The sequence below is a fragment of the Erpetoichthys calabaricus genome, chromosome 17 (genome assembly GCF_900747795.2).
Source record: "Erpetoichthys calabaricus chromosome 17, fErpCal1.3, whole genome shotgun sequence".
NCBI lineage: Eukaryota > Metazoa > Chordata > Cladistia > Polypteriformes > Polypteridae > Erpetoichthys > Erpetoichthys calabaricus.
The window spans coordinates 10,709,345-10,731,119 of NC_041410.2; the positions used below are offsets into that span (position 1 = coordinate 10,709,345).

Sequence of the window (21,775 nt, forward strand, 5' to 3'; positions counted from 1 at the left end):
TGGGTGAAAAAAAACAAAACAAAATGAGGAGAGTACAAGGAAAACAGAAAGTTGGGAAGGGCTCATTGGCATACTGTATTATTCCACAGAAGGTAAAAGGTGAAACTTTGCAGCTCCGCTGGTCATCAAAGGGGAGAGAGGCACATCGACACAATGTATTGGGGTAATCCGCCCAGCGCGCACGAGGACGCTCTAAGCTGTGCTCCAGCTCAACACACACATATTGCCATTCAAGAAAGCCGGCCAACAGAACTGCTTCCAGCAAAGGCAGCTAGAAATGAAGCAAAAAGCACCCTATATATATATTTTTTTTTCTGTTAATCACTGTAGGGAATTTTCTTTGAACTGTTCATTATGTTGTCCCTGTTTGCTTCATTAACATAGTAAAGTTAAATCACGACAAGTCTTTCAGCCCAGCACATCCTGCAAAACTGTATTCACTAATGAGCTCAGACAAAAAGGTGGTACGACTTTAGATTAGATTGGCTTCTACTTATAATGCAACTATTAGTCACCTACTGCTGTGCAACACGGCCTTAACAAAGGCTTGTTTGCATCTTAATAACACTTACAAAGCAGTTGTGATATGCTGGTGTTGTGTCATGGTAGGGTCCTAGGGTGACCCTACTCTCCCCCTTTATACTCTTTTTATTATGTACACCTTAACAGAATGTCTCAAAAACCCATATGTTTACCACACTGCTAGGATTTAATGCTACAGTACTTCAGCGTTTCTCCCTTCCATTAACATCTGTAACCTCCAGCAATTAGACGAGAGTACCAGAACAGGCAGAAGAGAAGGTTACACATTTACTTACATATTATAGATAAGGTTAAGTTTTAACCTTCAAATACCTACAGCCATAAACAAAAGCAAATAGAATGTGGCTTTGCAAACTCTTACCACCTGAAAGTGCTAGATGTGTAGTTTCAGGTGGCACATAAACTTACATTTGATTCTCTCTGGTCAGCTAAACTCCTGTCTACTTTTTTCTTATTCATCTCACTGTCTGACTTCATGCAACTTTCTTCCTTAATTGCCTGCCCCTGTCACATTTGCCAGGCTCATCAACATAAAACTTTTCTCTAAACCTAAAAGCTTTCCCCCTGGAGGAACTTGGCTCATAGAATGTAAAGAGTCCCTGCACACCTGGTTAGCTCTCCCCCTAACAAAAGGCCGAGACAGTGAGACAAGCAGACAGACAGATACATCTTTATTCGTCCTCAGGGGAAAATTTGGATAAGTTATTTGGGTGTAAGCCAATGACCAAATCAGAGTAAATGTCAGGATGAATTCAGCACCATTCTGTAAATTCAGTTGTTTATAAAATGGACCTCTTCCATTATTACATTGACCATTCTGATCATTCTGTAACAGACTACTGTGATGAATGCTCCCTCTTATTTGCTGAAGAGATAATTAAACACGCAATGGACAGTTTTCCTCTCTCAGAGGTCTTCGTGAACACAAGATTTCTTTACATTCTACTACAGTTCATAACATAACATAACCTGATCTGTTAGGTCACAAATGTCCCCAAGCAAGGACTGCTTCCCTTTATTTTAAACATTTCTATTGTTAAGACATTAATAATAAAAAAATGTATATGCTAGATATTTTTCTCTGTTAGAGAGAGACAGAGAGAGTGAGGTTAGGAGCAGGCGCTGATACACTGCATTGCTGCACCCACCACATGACGAACCAACTCAGGATCCAGATTAGTACCCGAGTACAGCCATGCAACAGGTGACACCTCAGCACCACACTAGTTCAGACTGAGTGGAACAGTGTGAGGTTTTTTATGGTGGCACTATGAGAGCTTCACTTAATCTTATTAAGCATTAATTAAGGATTCAGAAGACTTATACTGAAGCATGCAATACTGAGAGGCATATTATCACTCTCTTAAGCAACCAAGGTGAAGTTACTAAAGTACACCACACTGTACAAAGAAACAGTGAATAACCACCTTATTGATGCTTTGTGTGGTGATGAGCAAAAAAACAAATTGGCAATATCTAGCATATAAAATAATATGTGATAAAAATCATGTTACTGATAGAAGGGATCCTACTCTATTGGGCCTTTGAGCAAGGCCCTTAACCGGATTGCTCCAGGGTGCTCTATTAATTGACCTTTCCATCTGATACCCAAAGACATGCAAAAAGACAATTTCCCCTCAGGGATTATATTATTATTAACTCTTTCAGGGCTGATGTCAAATTTTGCCAAAATTTAGGGGTAGAGGATGTTAATCGGCTGTAAATTGTGAAAAAAATCACCCTTGTGTTTTAGTTTGACTCTCTTTACTAGAAGGAAAGTTAAGTAGCTTTGTTAGTTTAACCTCGATTTCCTGTGCGTGCACGAGTAGTGAAGAGCAAACAACCTCTAAAATGGCATCAACATCTGGTGAGAGACTAAAGCGAATGAGCAAATTAAAATACTCCATAGACGTTTTACGTATTATCGCTGAACTGGACTCTGACTTGTCAGACTTGGAATTTGATGTAAGTGATCTGGAGATGGAGATCAAAAATGAAAGTGAGGTTACCAGCATTGGCTGATCAGTCCACAGCTGATTATGGCGCTGAACACGTTCATGTAGCTGATACGGCTACAGCAGCGTTCACCTGGGAGGACCACCACTTATGATGAGAAGAGGTACAAACCATATTGTGTCACACTACTACTGCAACTACCACCTACCTGCAGTGCGAAGACAGCCAGGCGGCCGGACCAACATGCATTCCTGCTGGCCATTGAGACACCCCTGCATAGCCACTTGTGCCAGAGATGCCGAACATGCGCCAACAGCAGCCACAGCACATAGCAATAGATGTTTTATGTTGATTTATGTGTGAAGCTATTTCTTTGTGTGCTTTTCAGAAAACTGAGTTGGAAATTCAGCCCTCAAAGAGTTAAATTATTATTATTATATTATGACAGACAGACAGATAGATATACTATGAACTTAAATAACATTTAAGCCATTCCATTTATCAGATAAGCCTATTGCATGCAAGTAGCCCCTAGCTCAAATTCCAAAGCAGGAACTGATTGGCCCACTAGCCACGGGGAATAAAGGTGGACGAGATGAACGAACATGGTGTGTGGAGTCTGAGTCTGCTTGAGATGAGTCATTGGGAACTATACACGCAATGATGCAAGACACGCAAAACACTTCATGAGAAATTGATCAAATGTACGACTGCAGTGGCATGAGGTGTTTCTTTCTCTTGCTGCTGCTCTATGCAGATGGCCGTGCTGTCTGCTGCTACCATTCCATCCAAGGGCCTTGCCGGGCAAAGTGGCCAATCAACACACTAAGACAGAGAGCCACCTGATAACCTACTATGCAGATTGTATAATTTTGTCACATTCATTGTACTCTGTCCATTTATTAGGCATATTATCTGTAATACATGAATAAATGTGTAACTTTCTCTCCTGCTTCTCGTTTTACTCTAATTACAGATGTAAAAGAAAGGGGGAAGAGCAATAGTAGTCAGCCCTGGCAGTGGTGAGCCTGGTAAGAATAAACATACAAGGGTTATAGATGGGATTTGGGGCATTCTGTTAAGGTCTATGTAGTAAAGAGTTTGGAAGTGAAAATAGGGCCACCCTAGGACCCTACTATGATAAAACACATTGTGCTATTAAGACCAAAGGAAGCCTAATATCTTGTTACATAACAGTATATGACTAATAGACACATTGCAGGCAGAACATTATTGGAAGTGTTACCAAAAGGAAAACACTGATAAAGACCACACTTATGGGAATACTCCACCTAAAAAATACATTGTTTAATATGTTAGTTACTCCACAGTTTGTAGTGATGACTGAGAAAATATTTAACTTGTGTTTTGGTGAATAAAAAACGATAACATTTCTGAAAAAACAGGTGTAAATGTTGACCAAAGCTGGACAACAGCAAAGAATATCAAAAACGTTCAAGAAAAACTCTCATGTTACTTGTGTTGCATAATCCAGGCGTCAAGTCATCTAGTCGCGTGGACAAAATGTCCCAAACGTGCATATGTTACAAAAATATTGTTAAATAAGCCACTTCTGGCAAATGGGGCTGCACTCGTGACCAATGAATGAGGGAGGGAAAGGGGTCTTCAATTCAAATGCTCACTCACGTTTGAGCACAGTTCATTTTCACTCATGAGTGTTTTCTGGATGTGGTGTAATTAATTTAATATTTTAGTAAAAATACATGTGTTTGGGACATTATGAGCATACAACTGGACAACTTGACACGTGGACTATGTGACATAAGTAAAGGAGATTTTTTCCTACAGATATTGTTTGCTGTTGTTCACTATAGACGCCTGTTGTACCAGAAACTTGGTTATCTCCATATACACATAAAAATATGAGATTAAAAATATTTCTCTGTCATCACTATACAGGGTAAGTAATATATAGTTATGGGCGGAGTATTCATTTAAATGCTTTTCCTAATACTTGCCAAGGAAGCAAAATAAGAGGATGATAGGAAGCTCAGGGTCTGTGCATTAATGTGCACTTCTTCTTAACAGTATGATGGACTGTCTGTCATGAGACCTCTAAAACATTTAAGAGGTTGCCTTTCAGCTATCAGTAAGACTTTACTAAATGCAAACCATCAGTGCAATGGTGTTTAGCTTTATCAACTACAGGTCAGAATAGCTTTCACCATGAAGAATAGCCAAGATTTGCAATCTGCACCAGCATATCGATTTACAGGAGATGTAACGTCTATTAAAGTCAGGATGCCAAAGCAGTCATTTTCAAATAATGAAACTAATTACAAGGACTCAAAGCCTAATAATAGTGGAATTTCCAACAATCTCTACTTAAAGTTCAAGAATTAGAAGTTGTTTTAACAAGAATTTTTTGAGCTACAGTAATACAGTGCATGTATATAGTTAATATTTAAGTGGAATATGGACAGTTCATTATGGTACTTATGCTGTGCTTCCCTGGGTACTTTAGTTTCCTTGCACATTGTAGAGAGGAGTGTTAAATGGAAATTCCAAATTATCCAGACATGACCAAATGTGGGCCAATGAGTATATGTGTTCGTCTGTCCCATGTCCAATTCTTGGTTCCTGTCGTATGCCAATGATGGGCTCCAGCTCTACACAGCCTTGTAGTTATTTCAGATAGAAAGTACTCCGATACCTTCACTTTACACAGTTTGTTATGTTATAGTATTACACTAAAATCATTTAAAATTCATTGTTTCCCTCCTCAAAAATTCAGTATCGTAGAATGACAAAGAAAAGCTAGACATTTTTACAGATTTATTAAAAATAAAAACTGAAATATCACATTGACACTGGTATTCAGACCCTTTGCTATAACACTTGATGTCTGGCTCAGGTGCATCTCATTCTATTCATCATCAGTCAGTCAGTCATTTTCTCACCCTGAACAGAGTTATGGGGGTGTGCTGGAGCCTATAACCAACTAGCATAGGGCACAAGGTAGGAACAAACCCTGGACAGGGTGCCAGTCCATCGCAGGACAAACACACGCACACACATACATACATACATATCAACCCCAACCACACACTAGGGCCAATTTAGGGTCACCAATTCACCTAGCATGTCTTTGAACCGTGGGAGGAACCCAGAGGAAACCCACACAGCCAAAGGGAGAACATGCAAATTCCACAAAGGGAGGACCCATGACGTGAACCCTGGTCTCCTTAGTGCAAAGCAGCAGTGCTACCACTATGCCACACTATTCATCATCATTGAAATGTTTTTGCACCTTGCTTGGAGCCCTGCTGCAGTCAATTCACTTGATTACACAAGATTAGGAAAGGCACGCACCTGTCACTAGAAGTTCCAATAGTAGATGAAAAACCAAATCATCAGGTCGTGGGAATTGTCAGTAGAGTTTAGAAGCTGGTTTGTGTCGAGGCTCAGATCTGAGGAAGGAAGACTACAAAACAGTCTGCATCCCTGGAGGTTCCCCTGAGCACAATGACCTTCATAATTCTTAAATTTAATAACTTTATAGCAACTATGACTCTGCCTAGAGCTGGCTACTGGCCAATTTGAACAACTAGGGGAGAAGGGTCTTGGTCAGAAAGGTGACCGAGAATCCAATATTCACTCTGTGAGAGAAACTTCCAGAAGGACAACCACCACTAATCTGGGCTTGATGGCAGAGTGGCCAGACAACACATAAAGGCCCATTTGGAATTTATAAAAAGGCACCAAAAGGACTCTCAAATTATACAAAATAAGATCTTCTGGTCTGTTGAAACCAAGATCAAACTGTTTGGCCTCAATTCTAAGCATCACATCTGGAGGAAACTTCCAACAGTGAAGCATGGTGGTGGCAACGTCAGGGACTGGGAGACTAGTCAGGGTTGAGGAAGAGTGGATGGAGTAGCAAAGCACAGAGATATCCTTAATGAATACCAGACCCAGAGTGCTCTGGATGTCAAACTAGACCAAAGGTTCACCTCCTCCTGATGCTTAAGCATAAAGCAGAGACAACACAGGAATGGCTTAGGTGACAGCTCTGTGAATGTTGAGACTTGAACCTAACCACAGACTTGAAAATAGCTGTCCACTGATGGTCTCCATCCAGCCTGACGGAGCTTGAGAGGTTCTGCAGAGAAGAATGGCAGGAAATCCTAAAATCCAGATGTGTCAGACCCAAGAAGCCTGGAAGGTGGATGGGATCACTAAAAATTTATGTCAATATGATATTTCATTGTCATTCTGGAAGGAGGGTTTAAATGATTTTAGCACAAGAACAGGAGGTAACAAAATGGAAAAAGTGATGGAGTCTGAACACTTTCTGAAGGCCCTGTAAAGTCATTTTTTTAACATTTTATTAAACTTATTAAAAGCAAGTAACATTCCATACAAGCAAGTCAAACTTTACAAAACTATGTTCAAATCAACCCCCAAACGCAAGGTTTACCTGCATTTAATTGAACTTCCTGGAAATCGGACCAATGAGGCCCATTTCTACACTGAACTCCCTTAGTGAGCCGAGAAAGGCCAGGGGGTTCATAACTTAAGCAAGCTTTATATGGCAGTGCTGTGAAAACCAGCATTACACTCTGGTTCTGTTTTTCATTGAACAACGTCTAAGCTCCTCTGATGCTAAATTCTCATTTTGGTTGAGATCCGTAGACATGATGACATATGATGGAACGGTTGCATTACAGTGTTTAAGTGCATGTGGGAATGGGTTGTTTGGGGCTTCTTCACCAGTTAATTTAATTTTAACTTGAGGTGAACCATAAGATTACTAAAAACAGAATATCTTACAAAAAAATAATTTGGTTTTCCCAAAACAAAGGTGGGTCTCTGATGACTATTTCATGTATATGATTGCAATCATCTATAAACTACAAAGAAATTAGCAACTCTGCAAAGTTCAGCGCCACTTTAAAAAGACCTAGCTGGCAGTGCCCATACTCTGACCTATCCTAGATAAATCATTATTTTGATTACCTGCCTGAGCAGTTTAGTCAAAGCTTATACACTGCCTGGCCAAAAAAAAAGTCGCCACCTGGATTTAACTGAGCAAATAGGAACGAGCCTCCTATTGGATAATTACTGCATGGGCGATTATCTTTCAGCTGGCAACAAGTTATTTAACCCCAACTGGTGCAATGAGTTGCTTCTCATTTCTTAAACAACCATGTCGAAAGACACATCTCGTGGTCGTGGAAAAGATGTTAGTCTGTTTGAGAAGGGTCAAATCATTGGCATGCATCAAGCAGAGAAAACATCTAAGGAGATTGCAGAAACTACTAAAATTGGGTTAAGAACTGTCCGACGCATTATTAAAAACTGGAAGGATAGTGGGGACCCATCGTCTTCGAGGAAGAAATGTGGCCGGAAAAAAATCCTGAATGATCGTGATCGGTGATCACTTAAACGTTTGGTGAAATCAAATCGAAGAAAAACAACAGCAGAACTCAGGTCTATGTTTAATAGTGAAAGTAAGAGCATTTCCACACGCACAATCCGAAGGGAACTCAAGGGATTGGGACTGAGCAGCTGTGTAGCCGTAAGAAAACCACTAATCAATGAGGCAAACCAGAAAAAAAGGCTTCAATTTGCTAGGGAGCATAAAGATTGGACTCTGGAGCAATGGAAGGAGGTCATGGATTGGCCACCACAGAGTGCAGACCCTAACCCCATTGAGAATCTTTGGGATGTGCTGGAGAAGGCTTTACGCAGCGGTCAGACTCTACCATCATCAATGCAAGATCTTGGTGAAAAATTAATGCAACACTGGATGGAACTAAATCTTGTGACACTGCAGAAGCTTATCGAAACAATGCCACAGCGAATGCGTGCCGTAATCAAAGCTAAAGGCGGTCCAACGAAATATTAAGAGAGTGTGACCTTTTTTTTGGTGGCGACTTTTTTTTTGGCCAGGCAGTGTACCTACAGATAGAAAAGAGAGAACTAAAATGAAAAAAAGTTTGAAAAGCTTTGAAAATCAGTGAACAGAAGAAAAGCAGTGACCAAGTCATTCACGAGTGATATGCTATCAACAATGAACTTCTAGAAACTATAATGTGATGTTATTTAAATGTTGTTGGATGAATGCTGACCATCACACAATCTAAATGTAAATTTCATCCCATCTTAACAAGTGGATGTGATTTTAAATTATTAGCCTTTTTAGAGTTGTTGAGCATCCAGTAGCTGAACTCCATCCACTCTTTGCACGTACAGCAGAACCGCAGCATCTGAGCACAATGTGGTCATCTGGAGTGGTATTCTGATGCTTTCCATTTTCCATACTCCTATCTTGTGGTCTTTCATTATACTCCATACTACTTTCTACTGCCTGCAGTGTACTTTATAGCCTTCTGATAGCTAGTATATGACGCTGATGGGGGATAATGTAACCCGGGATACTGAAAACTTTGGCCTCAAGCAATTACCAGATATTGATCTGCTCTTCTTTATATGAGGCTGAGTCAGAACAGACATGGCATTTTGCTACTGTAAAATTTCTGAAGAGTTCTGCCAGCAGAACACACAAAAGTGAAGTTGTAGATCAGCTGGTCAGCTAGCAGTGTTTGTTGTGTGGAGCAAGTGGGTCAACTGGTATCCTTTTCTTTCTGGAGGCAGCAGTGGGTTTCTATTAATCCCTTTCTTATTGTTAACCTCCAACCAGGTGCTTTTTTGAGACCATTACAGACTACTGTGTCCAGTCCACCCTCACCATTTGCAGAATTCTACAGAATTTCAATTCACAAATGTTGACCACGGATATTAACGGTGAAGAAGACTAATAGCAAAGTCATAAAAACATTACATACATTACCTATAACTACCTATTACATGCAGACACGTAATCAGATTAAGATAAATAACCAGTAAAGGCAGAAACCTGGTTTCTTAATAATCTGCATTTACACGTGCAAGAAATCTGAAGTTCTCCTTTGTGAAAACGTCATTAAACTGTGCAAAAAACATCATCATCGGCCACCATGAATTTCAAAATAAGCTTGGTGTCTGTGATAATCATATTGTGGTTTTATAAATGCTAGGGGGCTTCGCTCGCCAACCCCATCACACAGCCCACCCCTCACAGCCCACCAGCCACTGTGTGTCTCTGCCGCTCACGTATGTGGATTTCACTTTCACCAATCAACAAATCTTTTAATTCTTGCGGATACGCCACTTCATTGGGAAGAAACACTACTTTTCCCTGATGGCAACATGAATGGGATGATCTACAAGTCTCCAACTTAAAGTTTAAATCCAAACAATATATTCAATCTCTTTTTGCTGTTCCGTTATCATATTGCTTACTACACGTCAATATTGCTGCTACTTCTTTGTCTTGTCTTTGCACAATGTCTTATCTTGTTTGTGTTTTAATTTTAATTCTATTTTTAATTTATTATTTGCACTTCATGTTGTTACACTGTGGACCCTGAGCTTTGCAATTTCGTCTATCTGTATACTTGCATATGGTTGAGATGACAATAAAGTTCACTTTGACTTTTTAATAATTTCTGTTTGTTTGCGCTAATGTGATCTTTACTATCATTTTCTTGAGACTTTCGAGAAAAGCCAGGCAAAATGACACCTTTTATTGGCTAACTAAAAAGATTACAACATGCAAGCTTTCGAGGCAACTCAGGCCCCTTCTTCAGGCAACTTCAGGAGCCTGAGTTGCCTTGAAAGCTTGCATATTGTAATCTTTTTAGTTAGCCAATAAAATTTTGCTTGGCTTTTCTCTACATTTATAATGGCTAACACGGTACAACACCCTAGTACTTGAGACTTTCGAATTTTAGGACTTTCATAGTCTCTAACCTGCTCTGCATGTGTATCACGTCAACGTTTTTGAATTCTTTACGACGTTCTACTTTGTCATCTACTCTTTTTTATTTCCAGCCCCAGGCCTGGTTAAATCTCTTGGCACAAAGTCTCATCTCGTGGGTCATGAAAGTATCTCTCTGAAAAAGTCACATCTCGTCCCAGGCTAAAAAGTCTTGTCTCTTCTCAGGATATTTTTAACTTTAATAGAGAGATGTTTAATCAAACTGATGCTTTATTTATAGAGTTCTGTTACTGGACAGCACGCAGTACACACTTTTCTGTTTGACTGTGCAACTGAGCCCTGTGAAGGACTGGCATACAGGTACATGTGCTTCTTGCCTCATACCCAGTGGTGCTGGTATAATAAGAACGCAGTTTCTTTTACTTCAAAAAGATAAATATGGTTTCAAAACAACAGTATTAATGTCCTAGAGTGGCCAAGACAGAGTACGGATCTCAATCCAACTGAGAATCTGTGGCTGGACACAAAAAAGGTTGTTCACTCATGATCACCATGATACCCGAGAGAAATTGAGTAGCTTAGCAAAGACGAAGGAGAAAATGGCTGTGCAAAGCTGATTGACACACAGACTCATGGCTGTCATCTAGCAAATACTGACCTGAAGGAGGTCAATACTTATGTGACCAATTATCTGGTGTTTTATATTCCTAATCAGCTTAGACCACTTTTCAGGGATATGTTTTTACATTAAATAGTCTTTATCTGTACAGAAGTGTCAAAAAGCCAAAATGAGTGTTTCAATGTTGTATAACAATAAATATGAAAATGTCTAAGGGGTGAACACTTTTCATAGGCAGTGTGACTGAACAACTCCTGTGTCTTGTGCTATATCTTATTAGTTATCTAGTCAAAGGTTTTATCCAAGGGGATATACAACATTTGAGATTCATTTGGTTCCATTTCCTTTATTTTTCCAATTGTAGCACTTGTAGGTGTCAGTTGTGGGATCTGAAACAACAACCTTTAGGTTTTTAAGTCAAAATTAGCCTTAACCCACAATGTTCTATACCAGGGGTGCCCAACTCCAGTCCTGGAGGGCTGCAGGTTTTCATTCTCACCCTTTTCTTCATTAGTGAGCAGTTTTTGCTGCTAATTCTTTTGAATTCATTTTATATGACTTGCTCTTGAAGACTCAAACCCCTCAATTGTTTCTTTTTCCTTAATTAGCAGCCAAACAATAATGAGACACAAAATGAGCCAAAACAGGACCAGCAAACTGTGACCATCATACAATATCTGAACATAAAGAAAGGCGAAGGCCTCAGGAATGCTGATCTGCTCTTAGAAAATCCACAATTTCGGAAACGTCGTTAATTAAACTCGTTCTTTAATTCCATGGCTTGTTCCTACTCTCATTGTGCAAGAGCAGACAAGACTCAGCGCCTCATTAAGCAACTGGTTGGAGTGAAATTGGTTGGAGTTTGAGGCCCCGACTTAGTTGGTCTTCTGTTGGCTCACTCACTTCACATTTCACTTCTGTTTTGGTGCCATTTAAGGAAATAAATGAAGCAATTTAGTGGGACGATGAAAAAATTCAGGGAAACAGTTCTTAAAAACCAAGTCAAGTAAAAGTAATTCAAAAGAAGTTAATTAGCAGCAAAAACAGGTCACTAATTAAGAAAAGGGTTAGAATGAAAACCTGCAGCCAAGTGCGGCCCTCCAGGACTGGAGTTGGACAACCCTGTTCTATACAATACAGACATTTCAGAAGACCCTTTGAAAAAAGGGATAAACTTAACATGCAGAGTAGAAATGAAAGCCACCCGCTGATAAATCTTAAGTCCTAAATAAATGTATAATTGCACTGTTTAAAGCAGAAGTATTGCTGTCCATAAATCACCAAATCAGGGTCGTTTGGTCCTAGGCCAAAAAAATCTTTCATTTAATACAGATTGGATTTCTTAAGCCCGACAATGGCCTATTGCTAAATATGGGTCTTCAACTGATTGTATCGTAAGCAATTTCATTTTCTGCATAGTTCAAAAGAAATCATATTCATATAGACTGATAATCATCAGCAGAATAAAATTAAATGTGTGTATAAAGCCTAGCTCCCTAAACTATGGGCTCCTGGATTTTGGGTCACTGAGTTGTGACACACAATTTTATTCAATGGGAAAAGGTTGCTTACAGTTCACAAAATGCTTTGCCATTGGTCGGTGTGGGCAGTTCATAGAGTTGGCAGTTAGTGTTGGTTGAAGTGGCTCCTCTCTGACTGAAGCGCTTTGAGTAGTGAGAAAAGCACTATAACTGTGGTGGGTTGGCACCCTGCCCGGGATTGGTTCCTGCCTTGTGCTGGCTGGGATTGGCTCCAGCAGACCCCCATGACCCTGTGTTCGGATTCAGCGGGTTGGTAAATGGATGGATGGATGGAAAAGCACTATATAAATGGAAAGAATAATTATTGCTCTGCTATGACTGTTGGCAGCAATTCTGCCTGCAAGGGGAACAGAACCTCCAAGAACCACCCCACTCATGTTTACTGTTGTCAGCTGTTGTTTCTCCAAAGGAAACCCCCTTCCACTCCAGTATGACGATTCTCATACCCCCATGGTCTCCCAGACCCAGTCTAAGACAATCACAGACAGTCATTCAATGGTTTTGAGGTTAGAGAGAATCAATCCCCCAGAACCTCCATACCCCATACAATGACTGTATGTGGTTGTCTTAGACTGGGTCTCGGAGACACTAAGAAGGGTTAGACTGAGTCGCATTCTATTCAGTTGCTACTATTATGAGCGCTTAATGGCCAGCATTCCCATAATTACTGTACGTCAGACACTACGATTTCTACCATCTTGAAATGTTCAACCTGGAACGAGCTATATGACTTTCTGGGTAAGGTTTCCATTAGACCACGAAATCAAAGCAGAACCCTGCGACTGCTTGAAAATCAGTTTTTGTGTGTGTGTGTGTGTGTGTGTGTGTGTGTGTGTGCGTGCATGTGTAAACCCATCACTGCCAAAACGTTCAAATCGTCACAACTTGGCTTATTTAACTTTGCACATCCTCTCTATTACCAATACCTGTGAATACAGATGAGTAAAGACTTTGACTTTCTCTCCTACAATTGACCGTGGACCGCTTAGAGGCTTATTTTCTCCAGGGATGCTGCTGACAGGAGGTTTTAATTTCCTCTTCTCTATTGCCATAGTTCAACAATTAATTAATGGACAGACATTGTTGGTTTCCATTTATGTTAATCAGCTTCACACTACTTTCTTTTCCTGTATGTTAAAGCCATACTGTGTCTTTATGTGTACTATATCTGTAGTTAGTAATTTGTACATTTTATAACTTCATTTCACCTGAGAACTTGTCACAGTGCTGTACGCCTGCACTCAGTGAAGAACACTATACCAAAAATGAATTGAATTGAATAATACAGTATCCATATGAAAGAACGGGAGAACAAAACAAAACTGTAGTCTCAAGTCGAAAAGAAGAACAAAAAAGGGAATGTGAACATCCCCATTAAAAGTGAATACCAAAAAAAAAAAAAAAGAAAGAAAAATAATAATAATAAGGAAAAACTATGTCAGATTTTTTTTTCTTTACAAAAACTGATTAATTGATAATACATTACCACAGGAGGCTTATTCCCAGACTCCTTCAAACAAAAAGCGATGGCATGCTGAATGCAATGGCAAAGAAAGAAAAAGCATAAATGCGACTTTGCAGCCGGAGCCGCCAAGAAAAAGAGAGCTACACAGAGTCAGAGAAGGGGGGGGGGGGGGGGGGTATTGTGGAAGAAAAGGGGCGGAGGAAAGTCATGTGATCAGGCATGCGGACCTCACACAGACACCCAATTACTATCTGTTGCATCGTTAGCGTGCGTCTCTTAGCTCACTTCATTGGCCAACAGGAGGACCTTACAGAGGCAGATGATTCTGATACTTGAATTTACACCTGTCTCAAATAAGATTGTTAAAACATTCAGTATCAAGGTACTTGACATTTCCATTTGCCAAATTTTGTTTCATCTGTTCTTTGTTTCCATAAGGGACATGCAAATAAGAATTTGGAGCGACAGATAAAGTGTATGATATTGGATGCTGTAATTTAAGTGTTCATATTCAGAAAAATATTAGAGACCCCATTGGCTTGTTCTTTGGATATGCAAGATTGTCACCACAAAGTCCCTTTGTGACTGAATAGCAGATTAACAGAGAGAACAGTAAAATATTGTTGTAAATTTAGAGCAGCCATTTAAGATTTTCTCACCTAATGACCCCTCATGTTTTATCTAAAAATATAATATGCTTGCACTGCAATAACAATCATATCCCAGAGACACATAAGCCTACACAGATGACATTTCTTTTTAGAGCTAATTGACTTGACTGTAAAATCACAATATTGGGAGCTACTTTGAGCAAATCATATAAGTGTCCACTGCTCCAATTGTGCAAAATAAAAACCAAAAAAACTCTACATACCCAACCGCTTTCAATATTTGCAGTGGAAAAGTGCCAATTCACATAAAACCCATTTTTCCATTTAAGTTGCAGGTTTTCATTCTAACCCAATTTCTTAATGAGAAGTCAGTTATTGCTGTCGAAGCACTTACTGCTCCAGCAACATTTTTCTGCTTCATTTAATTTGACTGCCTTGTTAAGATTTGCCACCCTTAACTGCTTATCTTAGTCTTAAACAGCTGCATTCCCCATTTTGTAGATCTCCTTTTTAACAATAAGATGCAAATAACCAAGGAAGCAGCAGTTCTCATCTCACTTGTTTCCACTTACACCTGTAAGTATTTATTGTCAGCTACCTGGTTTACTAAAGAGAGAAATACGGGAAAGACTAAGAATTACTGATCCACTTCAGGTTACAAATCATATGGATGATAAATCTCTGCTATAAGAATAATGACCTGACATGGCAGAACCATAAAATTAAATAAGATCTGTTATTGGCAGGGACTGGTTTCTAATCAAGCATTTGGGTTGGAACAAAAATCTGCAGACACTTCATCCTTCAAGGACTGACTTAGCAGACCCCCTGGTCTAGAGCAATGCGGTGGACACAAAGCTATAAAAAAAAAAACAGTCACTTGCTGATAAATGTATCTGTTTATACCTAATGTGACCCCCCAAAAGTTGCATCCAATTTTCAATAAATTTGGGTAAACTGAAATGGTTACATGTGAGCATAGAGAGAAGGGAATTAAACATTGGACCCAAAATGGTTCTACTTGGTGGGGTGGTTAATACTGACCAAAATCTCCATGTTTGATGATGTAAATGACAATGAGGCACTTCATGTTATCATGAAGGTGCCAAATGGGGTCATGTGGCCTTATTTAACCAGGACAGTGACCTCAGGAAAACATTCTTGGAGGACAGAAACCATGGGTGATTAAATATTGTTCTTTTGATAGTGATGCTATGAGGTTACAGGCCCTTGAAAGCAATGGCTCCCCAGGACACCTCTAGCTCTGGTGGTGGGCCCTCGTAGAATCATGTTACACGATTCACCTGTCTTCCTGTGGTGTTGTTACTCTGGTTCTTTTAGATCCTTTTCCATGGACACTACAGTCTTCTTGCAGCTATCATCAACAGGATCAATCCATTGTCACATCCACACAGCTGACATGTGCCTCAATACATCAGCCTTACCAAATTGCTTCAACACCACCAAAACGTTTGGCTAAGAGGGACACCTTTTGAAACACGGAGCATAATTTAATCTGAGGGAAGCATAGTTGGATCGGTTCATAGCTGAGGTGAAGTGGCTGGGATGGGAATCAGCACGTCCAAATCCGAGACCATGGTCCTCAGCCGAAAAAGGGTGAAATGGAATGCCCTCCCAGGGTTGGGAGCGAGATCCTACCCCAAGTGGAGGACTTCAAGTATCTCAGGATCTTGTTCACGAGTGAGGGGAGAATAGAGCAGGAGATCCGGGAGGGGCTCAGAGTAGAGCCGCTGCTCCTCCGCATCGTGAGGAGTCAGATGAGGTGGCTCGGGCATCTGATCAGGACACCTCCTTGGTGAGGTGTTCCGGGCACGTCTAACCAGGAGGAGGCCCCGGGGAAGACCCAGGACACGCTGGAGGGACTATGTCTCTCGGCTGGCCTAGGAACGCCTTGGGATTCTCCCGGAAGAGCTAGAAGTAGCCGGGGAGAGGGAAGTTTGGGCATCTCTGCTCAAGCTGCTGCCCCCACGACCCGATCTCTGATAAGTGGAAGAGGATGGATGGATGGATGGATGGGAAGCATAGTGGTGCAGTGGCTAGCATTGCTTCCTCACAACTCAGATCACATTTCTAGCCACAATAATCGGTCAGGCATAGTTAGAAGATGCTCATAAAGGACAATTGCCCCCATCGTAAGCCAATCAAAACTAGTTCAGTCTCTCCTCCATCGATTTCAATGCATTTTGCTGAGATTCCTGAAAGTCTCCACGTGTTCACAGAATTCATTCATCACTAGTGACCAACACTCACACCTACAACCCTGCCCCCCACAACTTCACCTGTTTAGATCTTGTCAGGGTCCTGCGTCACAGACCAGTTGGACGGAGTCACTGGGAATGTCGGACTACACAGCTGGCAGTCACAGGAGCAAATCGCAACTGCCTCCGACTCTCTAAGATTACGTAAATGAAGTCTGCATCTGAAAATCACTGAAAATGTTGTGTGCCTTAAGTCATATCTGCATGCAACCTCCGCCTACAGTTGAGATGAGCGTCAATTTGAAATGAATAAATGAAGTCAAAGCACTAGATTTGTTTACTCAGTTTTAATCAAGGCAGTTTATAGTACTGTCGCATGTTAGTTCTGGAAAGACCCAATGCAGTGGTCTAAGAGACAGGCTCCATATCTCCATTCAGTCATTTACTAATGAAAGCATTACACTAAGAGGTCATGTGAACTGGTGGATGCTGGGACTGTTTACATTACTTAAATTCTTTGGGAGGATTCTTGCCCACTTTAACAGACCTAAAGGCCTAGGAAATATCTAAACAAGAAAGTCTGACATGGAGAAGGTTTATTGTGCTGCGGATGTGGTATAAAGAGAATGTAGGTGAACAGTTTAGAAAAACGTTCCTCCAAGCACCCATGAATGCAGAATACATGAGACCATGCAGTCAAATATGCTTCTATGTAATAACACTGCATTTCAATCTTTTAACTTCAGTTGTACTAAAATTATAAGAACATTAAAGGATATTCCTACTACTGCTAGAGACACTGATGGGAGTGCTTGTGGTGTAGTTTAGAAAAGAGACAAGTAGAACAGTCAAGATAAAAAAAAGGGAGTTAGAGAGGAGAAAGAGCAAAAAGACACTTACAGGAACAAGTTTCCAATACCAGCGGGTAGGACACTGTCAGAGGAACAGGGAGGAAGGTCAGGTCCAAGTGGAAAGGAGAAAAAAGGAGATGCGTTAAAAAAGGCAGTCCATTCAAAAGACCCACACTCTCAATAAAGCAGACAGGATTGAAAGGTAAGGCCCAGAAGATGAAACTCTAACTACATTTTTGAGGTACAGTAATCCCTCGCTACTTCGTGGTTCACTTTTCGCGGATTTTATATGTAAGCATATCTAAATACATAACGCGGATTTTTCGCTGCTTCGCGGGTTTCTGCGGACAATGGGTCTTTTTACTTGCTTCCTCAGTTGGTTTGCCCAGTTGATTTCATACAAGAGATGCTATTGGCGGATGACTGAGAAGCTACCCAATCAGAGCACACAGTTAACTTCCTGTGTGCTGCTGATTGGCTCAGCGACGGAGTGTTGCATTAACCGGGAAGTCTCATCTCACTCATTCATCATTAACGTGCTAATGCTTCAGGGGCCGTGTCCAAGCACCAACAGAAGATGCAAATGATTGCAGAAAAGGTAAAAGTTTTGGATATGTTGAAGGAAGGGAACAGCTACACCGCTGCAGGACATCGATTCTTTTTATTTAAAAAGGAGGAAAAGCATATAAGATCTACGGCCGCAGTGTCCTTTAACCAGGGTGCAAAACGAGTTGCAAGTGGACTTGATAAGGCAGTAGTCTGGATGGAATCTGCTTTAGGAATCTTTGCAACAAGGTCGACGACGTCATGACCGCCTACAAGCTTCTACGTGTACTTCGCTATACAGTAAGTGTAAACTTATCTACCGATTTCATATTGCTTAGCAGTTGTCCCTGTTTTTAATAGAGTAAATGGTGGGTTGTAAACAATACAGGGAGGGTTTAAAAACGTCCAAATACATGTTAAATAATTAAATAAATATAGTGTCCCTACTTCGCAGAAATTCAATTATTGCGGTCGGCCTTGGAACCTATCTCCCGCGATAAGTGAGGGATTACTGTACTCTTCATTCCATGACCATGACTTCATTTGCAGGCGGAGTGGTGGCTCTGAGGCTAGAGATATGCAGTGGCAATCAGAAGGTTGCCGGTTCGAATCCCGTAAATGCCAATAGGGACTCTGCTCTGTTGGGCCCTTAACCTGCAATTGCCGAGCGCTTTGAGTAGTGAGAAAAGCGCTATATAAATGCAAAGAATTATTATTATTATTGTGACCATGAGAACTGTGCCAGCTTCATTTGTTTCGTTTTTGAAGAGTCTCTTAAAGCTGTGTCGAGTAACGCCATTACATACACCAAAAGACACAAATGCAGTCACAAAAATATAGGCTTACATGAATTGGAAACAGAATTTCCAAAATATGGCACAGGGAAAGAAGTACTTTCCCTGCTCTCTGGTTTGCCATTAAAGTTTATATTAATTTACTCAGTAGTACTAGGGTGTTGTACTGTGTTAGCCATTATGAATGTAGAGAAAAGCCAAGCAAAATGACACCTTTTATTGGCTAACTAAAAAGATTAAAATATCCAAGTTTTCGAGGACATTCATAATGGCTAACACGGTACAACACCCTAGTACTACTGAGTAAATTAATATAAACTTTAATGGCAAACCAGAGAGCAGGGAAAGTATTTCTTTCCCTGTGCCATATTTTGGAAACTCTGTTTCAAATTCATGTAAGCCTGTATAAGGGGCCTGAGTTGCCTCGAAAGCTTACATATTGTAATCTTTTTAGTTAGCAAATAAAAGGTGTCATTTTGCTTGGCTTTTCTCTATATTAATTTACTCATACATTCTGCAATGGCGTAACACACAGGGTGGCTAGCTGACTAGCTCCTATTGCTTCCTGTCCACCTTCTGCATGAACCAGAGATGGATTAACATCTAAGAAAATGCATGAAGATCTGATATTATATTATGGGTTGGGTATTCCTTACAACCACACACTCACAAGTGGCAGCCCACTATTGGATGCCCTGCTAGTTTTATGGCTGGTCATCTCCTGAGCAGTGTGGTTCATTTTCTGAATTCCACTCCAGCGTAGCGCTACTTCATAGGCTGCTAATGTTAATTAAACTGCAGCTAGCTTTTAGGGGGCTAGCAACCTAGACCACACTGCCCGACAAGAATTCACCTCCAACTACAATCTCACCGACTGCTGTGCTTGTATGTCTGCTCCCGGTTGCTGTCGTTGCTGATGTTCTCTTTCTGAGCTGAGTCGCAACTTTTGAATTAGCTGAAAGAAAAACAAACAAAAATAAATAATCATAAAAATGACAGTCTTATGCATTAGCAGTCAAAACATTCAAGACCATTCTCCTCTCCATGTGACTGTATGAAAATGAAGTTCTTCTTGGTTTTCATTGTCATCACTTTGTCTACAAGCTGTGATGGCTGCCATGACAAAAGCTTCACTGTACCAATAAATGGAGGGCAGATTAAAACATCCATCCACTTTATAGAAAGCAATAGGTCATTTATCACCCACCAGCCACTGTACCTGCCGAAGACGGGTTAATAGAATAATTTAAAAATATTTGCTCTCTATGGGCTTCTTTCCCTCTCTTCACCGGTATTCCATTTCTCAAGCGTGTTCCTCTAAAGCCTGCTTTGTAGACTGTCATTATTTTCGAGGTGCCTTTCTCCACCCTTCAGTAAGGTTTTATAACTTTCCATCTTTGAAGTACTAGGGTGTTGTACCGTGTTAGCCATTATGAATGTAGTGAGAAGTCAAGCAAAATGACACCTTTTATTGGCTAACTTAAAAGATTACAATATGCAAGCTTTCGAGGCAACTCAGGGCCCTTCTTCAGGCAAGATGTCATCTTTGAAGGCAACTCTGCCAGCATGCGCCTTTACTCCTCATGTGTCTCACACTCCCTCTTTGTGTCACCAAAGCCAAACTGGCCAATCTGAGTTCTCAGAGGGCCTGGACACAGAGACCTCGGTGTTTATATTTATATTAGCTGTGTAAGCCCGTGCTATAAAAAGACTAGGCTCCTAGAAACTATTGAAATCGTCAGAAAAAATATTGAAATGCGGAGTCGGCACTTTCATTTTGCCGATGTGCTCGCCCCCCTTGTCTATCAGTGGCTAAGAGAGCTTCTCTCTCCTCAGAGGTTTCGTTCTGCCGATGTGTCGCCTCACTTGTGTATTAGCGGCTAAGCGAGTTTGTCTTAGTCGCCGGTTTCACTTTAGCGATGGAATCGCTTTCTTTCAGTTTCATGCTGCAGCCTCGTACTTCTTTCTTCTACCGATTCACTAACTTGGGGGCCGCCTTGCTGGCTCTTTGAGCTTCATGCTGTAGCCTCGCACTTCCGGGCTGGACAGACAGACACACACACACACTTCCATGCGTAGACATTTATATATAAGATATCTGTAGATTGTGTATTTTAGTGATAGGCAGTGGAACCAGAAGACAAATTAAATGGTTTTGTAAAACACACAACAGCCGCAGCTCTTGTTCATTTTGTGCTTCATCTTGATTGACATAAACACACTAGGGCTGTGCTTCCAGAAATACAGTCAAGGGAATAGTATCACCCAAAAATGACACTTTTTATGTTTTATTTAACCATTGGAGTTTGTTTGTTCTCCACAAAAACATAAGATTAAAAATTTGTATCAGCCCCCAATACAAAGTTTGTCAGAGAATGGGACCCAATGGTGACCAACAGTGGACAACAGCAAACAATGTCAATAACATTCATGAAAATTTTGAATCTTATGTTTTCGTGGAGAACAAAGTTTCTAATAGAATGGGACCCAATGGTGAGCAACAGTAGACAACAGCAAACAATGTCAAAAACTCGTTACTTGTGTTACATAATCCATACATCATTTCATGTACTCGCATGTTCACAACGTGCAAAATGCACGTGTTTCTTGCTAATATTTTGTTAAATAAACTACTCTGTAAAATGAGAATAGTCGGGCACATTGTGTCACGCTTTTGAAAACGGGACTTTTGACCAATGAATTGAATGGAGAGGCTGGTCTTCAAATAAAAAGCACAATAAAACACAGTTTGCAGATGAAAATCGTTCATTTTAAGAAGTGAAAATCAATTTTAGCAACAATTAGACACCATACTAAAATCAACTTCTCCCAACATTTTGAACA

The 21,775-nt window shown here is 40.5% G+C and overlaps 1 protein-coding gene across 3 annotated transcripts in view; it reads right to left on the reverse strand.

The window, feature by feature from the left end:
- The window catches only part of camsap3 (calmodulin regulated spectrin-associated protein family, member 3), a 177,677-nt gene that overhangs the window by 52,260 nt on the left and 103,642 nt on the right, over positions 1-21,775 (reverse strand). The window contains exons 4-6 of one of the 3 annotated variants that reach the window (XM_051920659.1): positions 19,803-19,886; positions 17,641-17,673; positions 13,932-13,979 (exon numbers count right to left, since the gene is read on the reverse strand). In XM_051920659.1, coding sequence (XP_051776619.1) covers positions 13,932-13,979; positions 17,641-17,673; positions 19,803-19,886 — 165 coding nt within the window. The remainder of the gene's footprint in view (positions 1-13,931; positions 13,980-17,640; positions 17,674-19,802; positions 19,887-21,775) is intronic. The other 2 variants (XM_051920660.1, XM_051920661.1) reach the window with 2 other exon arrangements.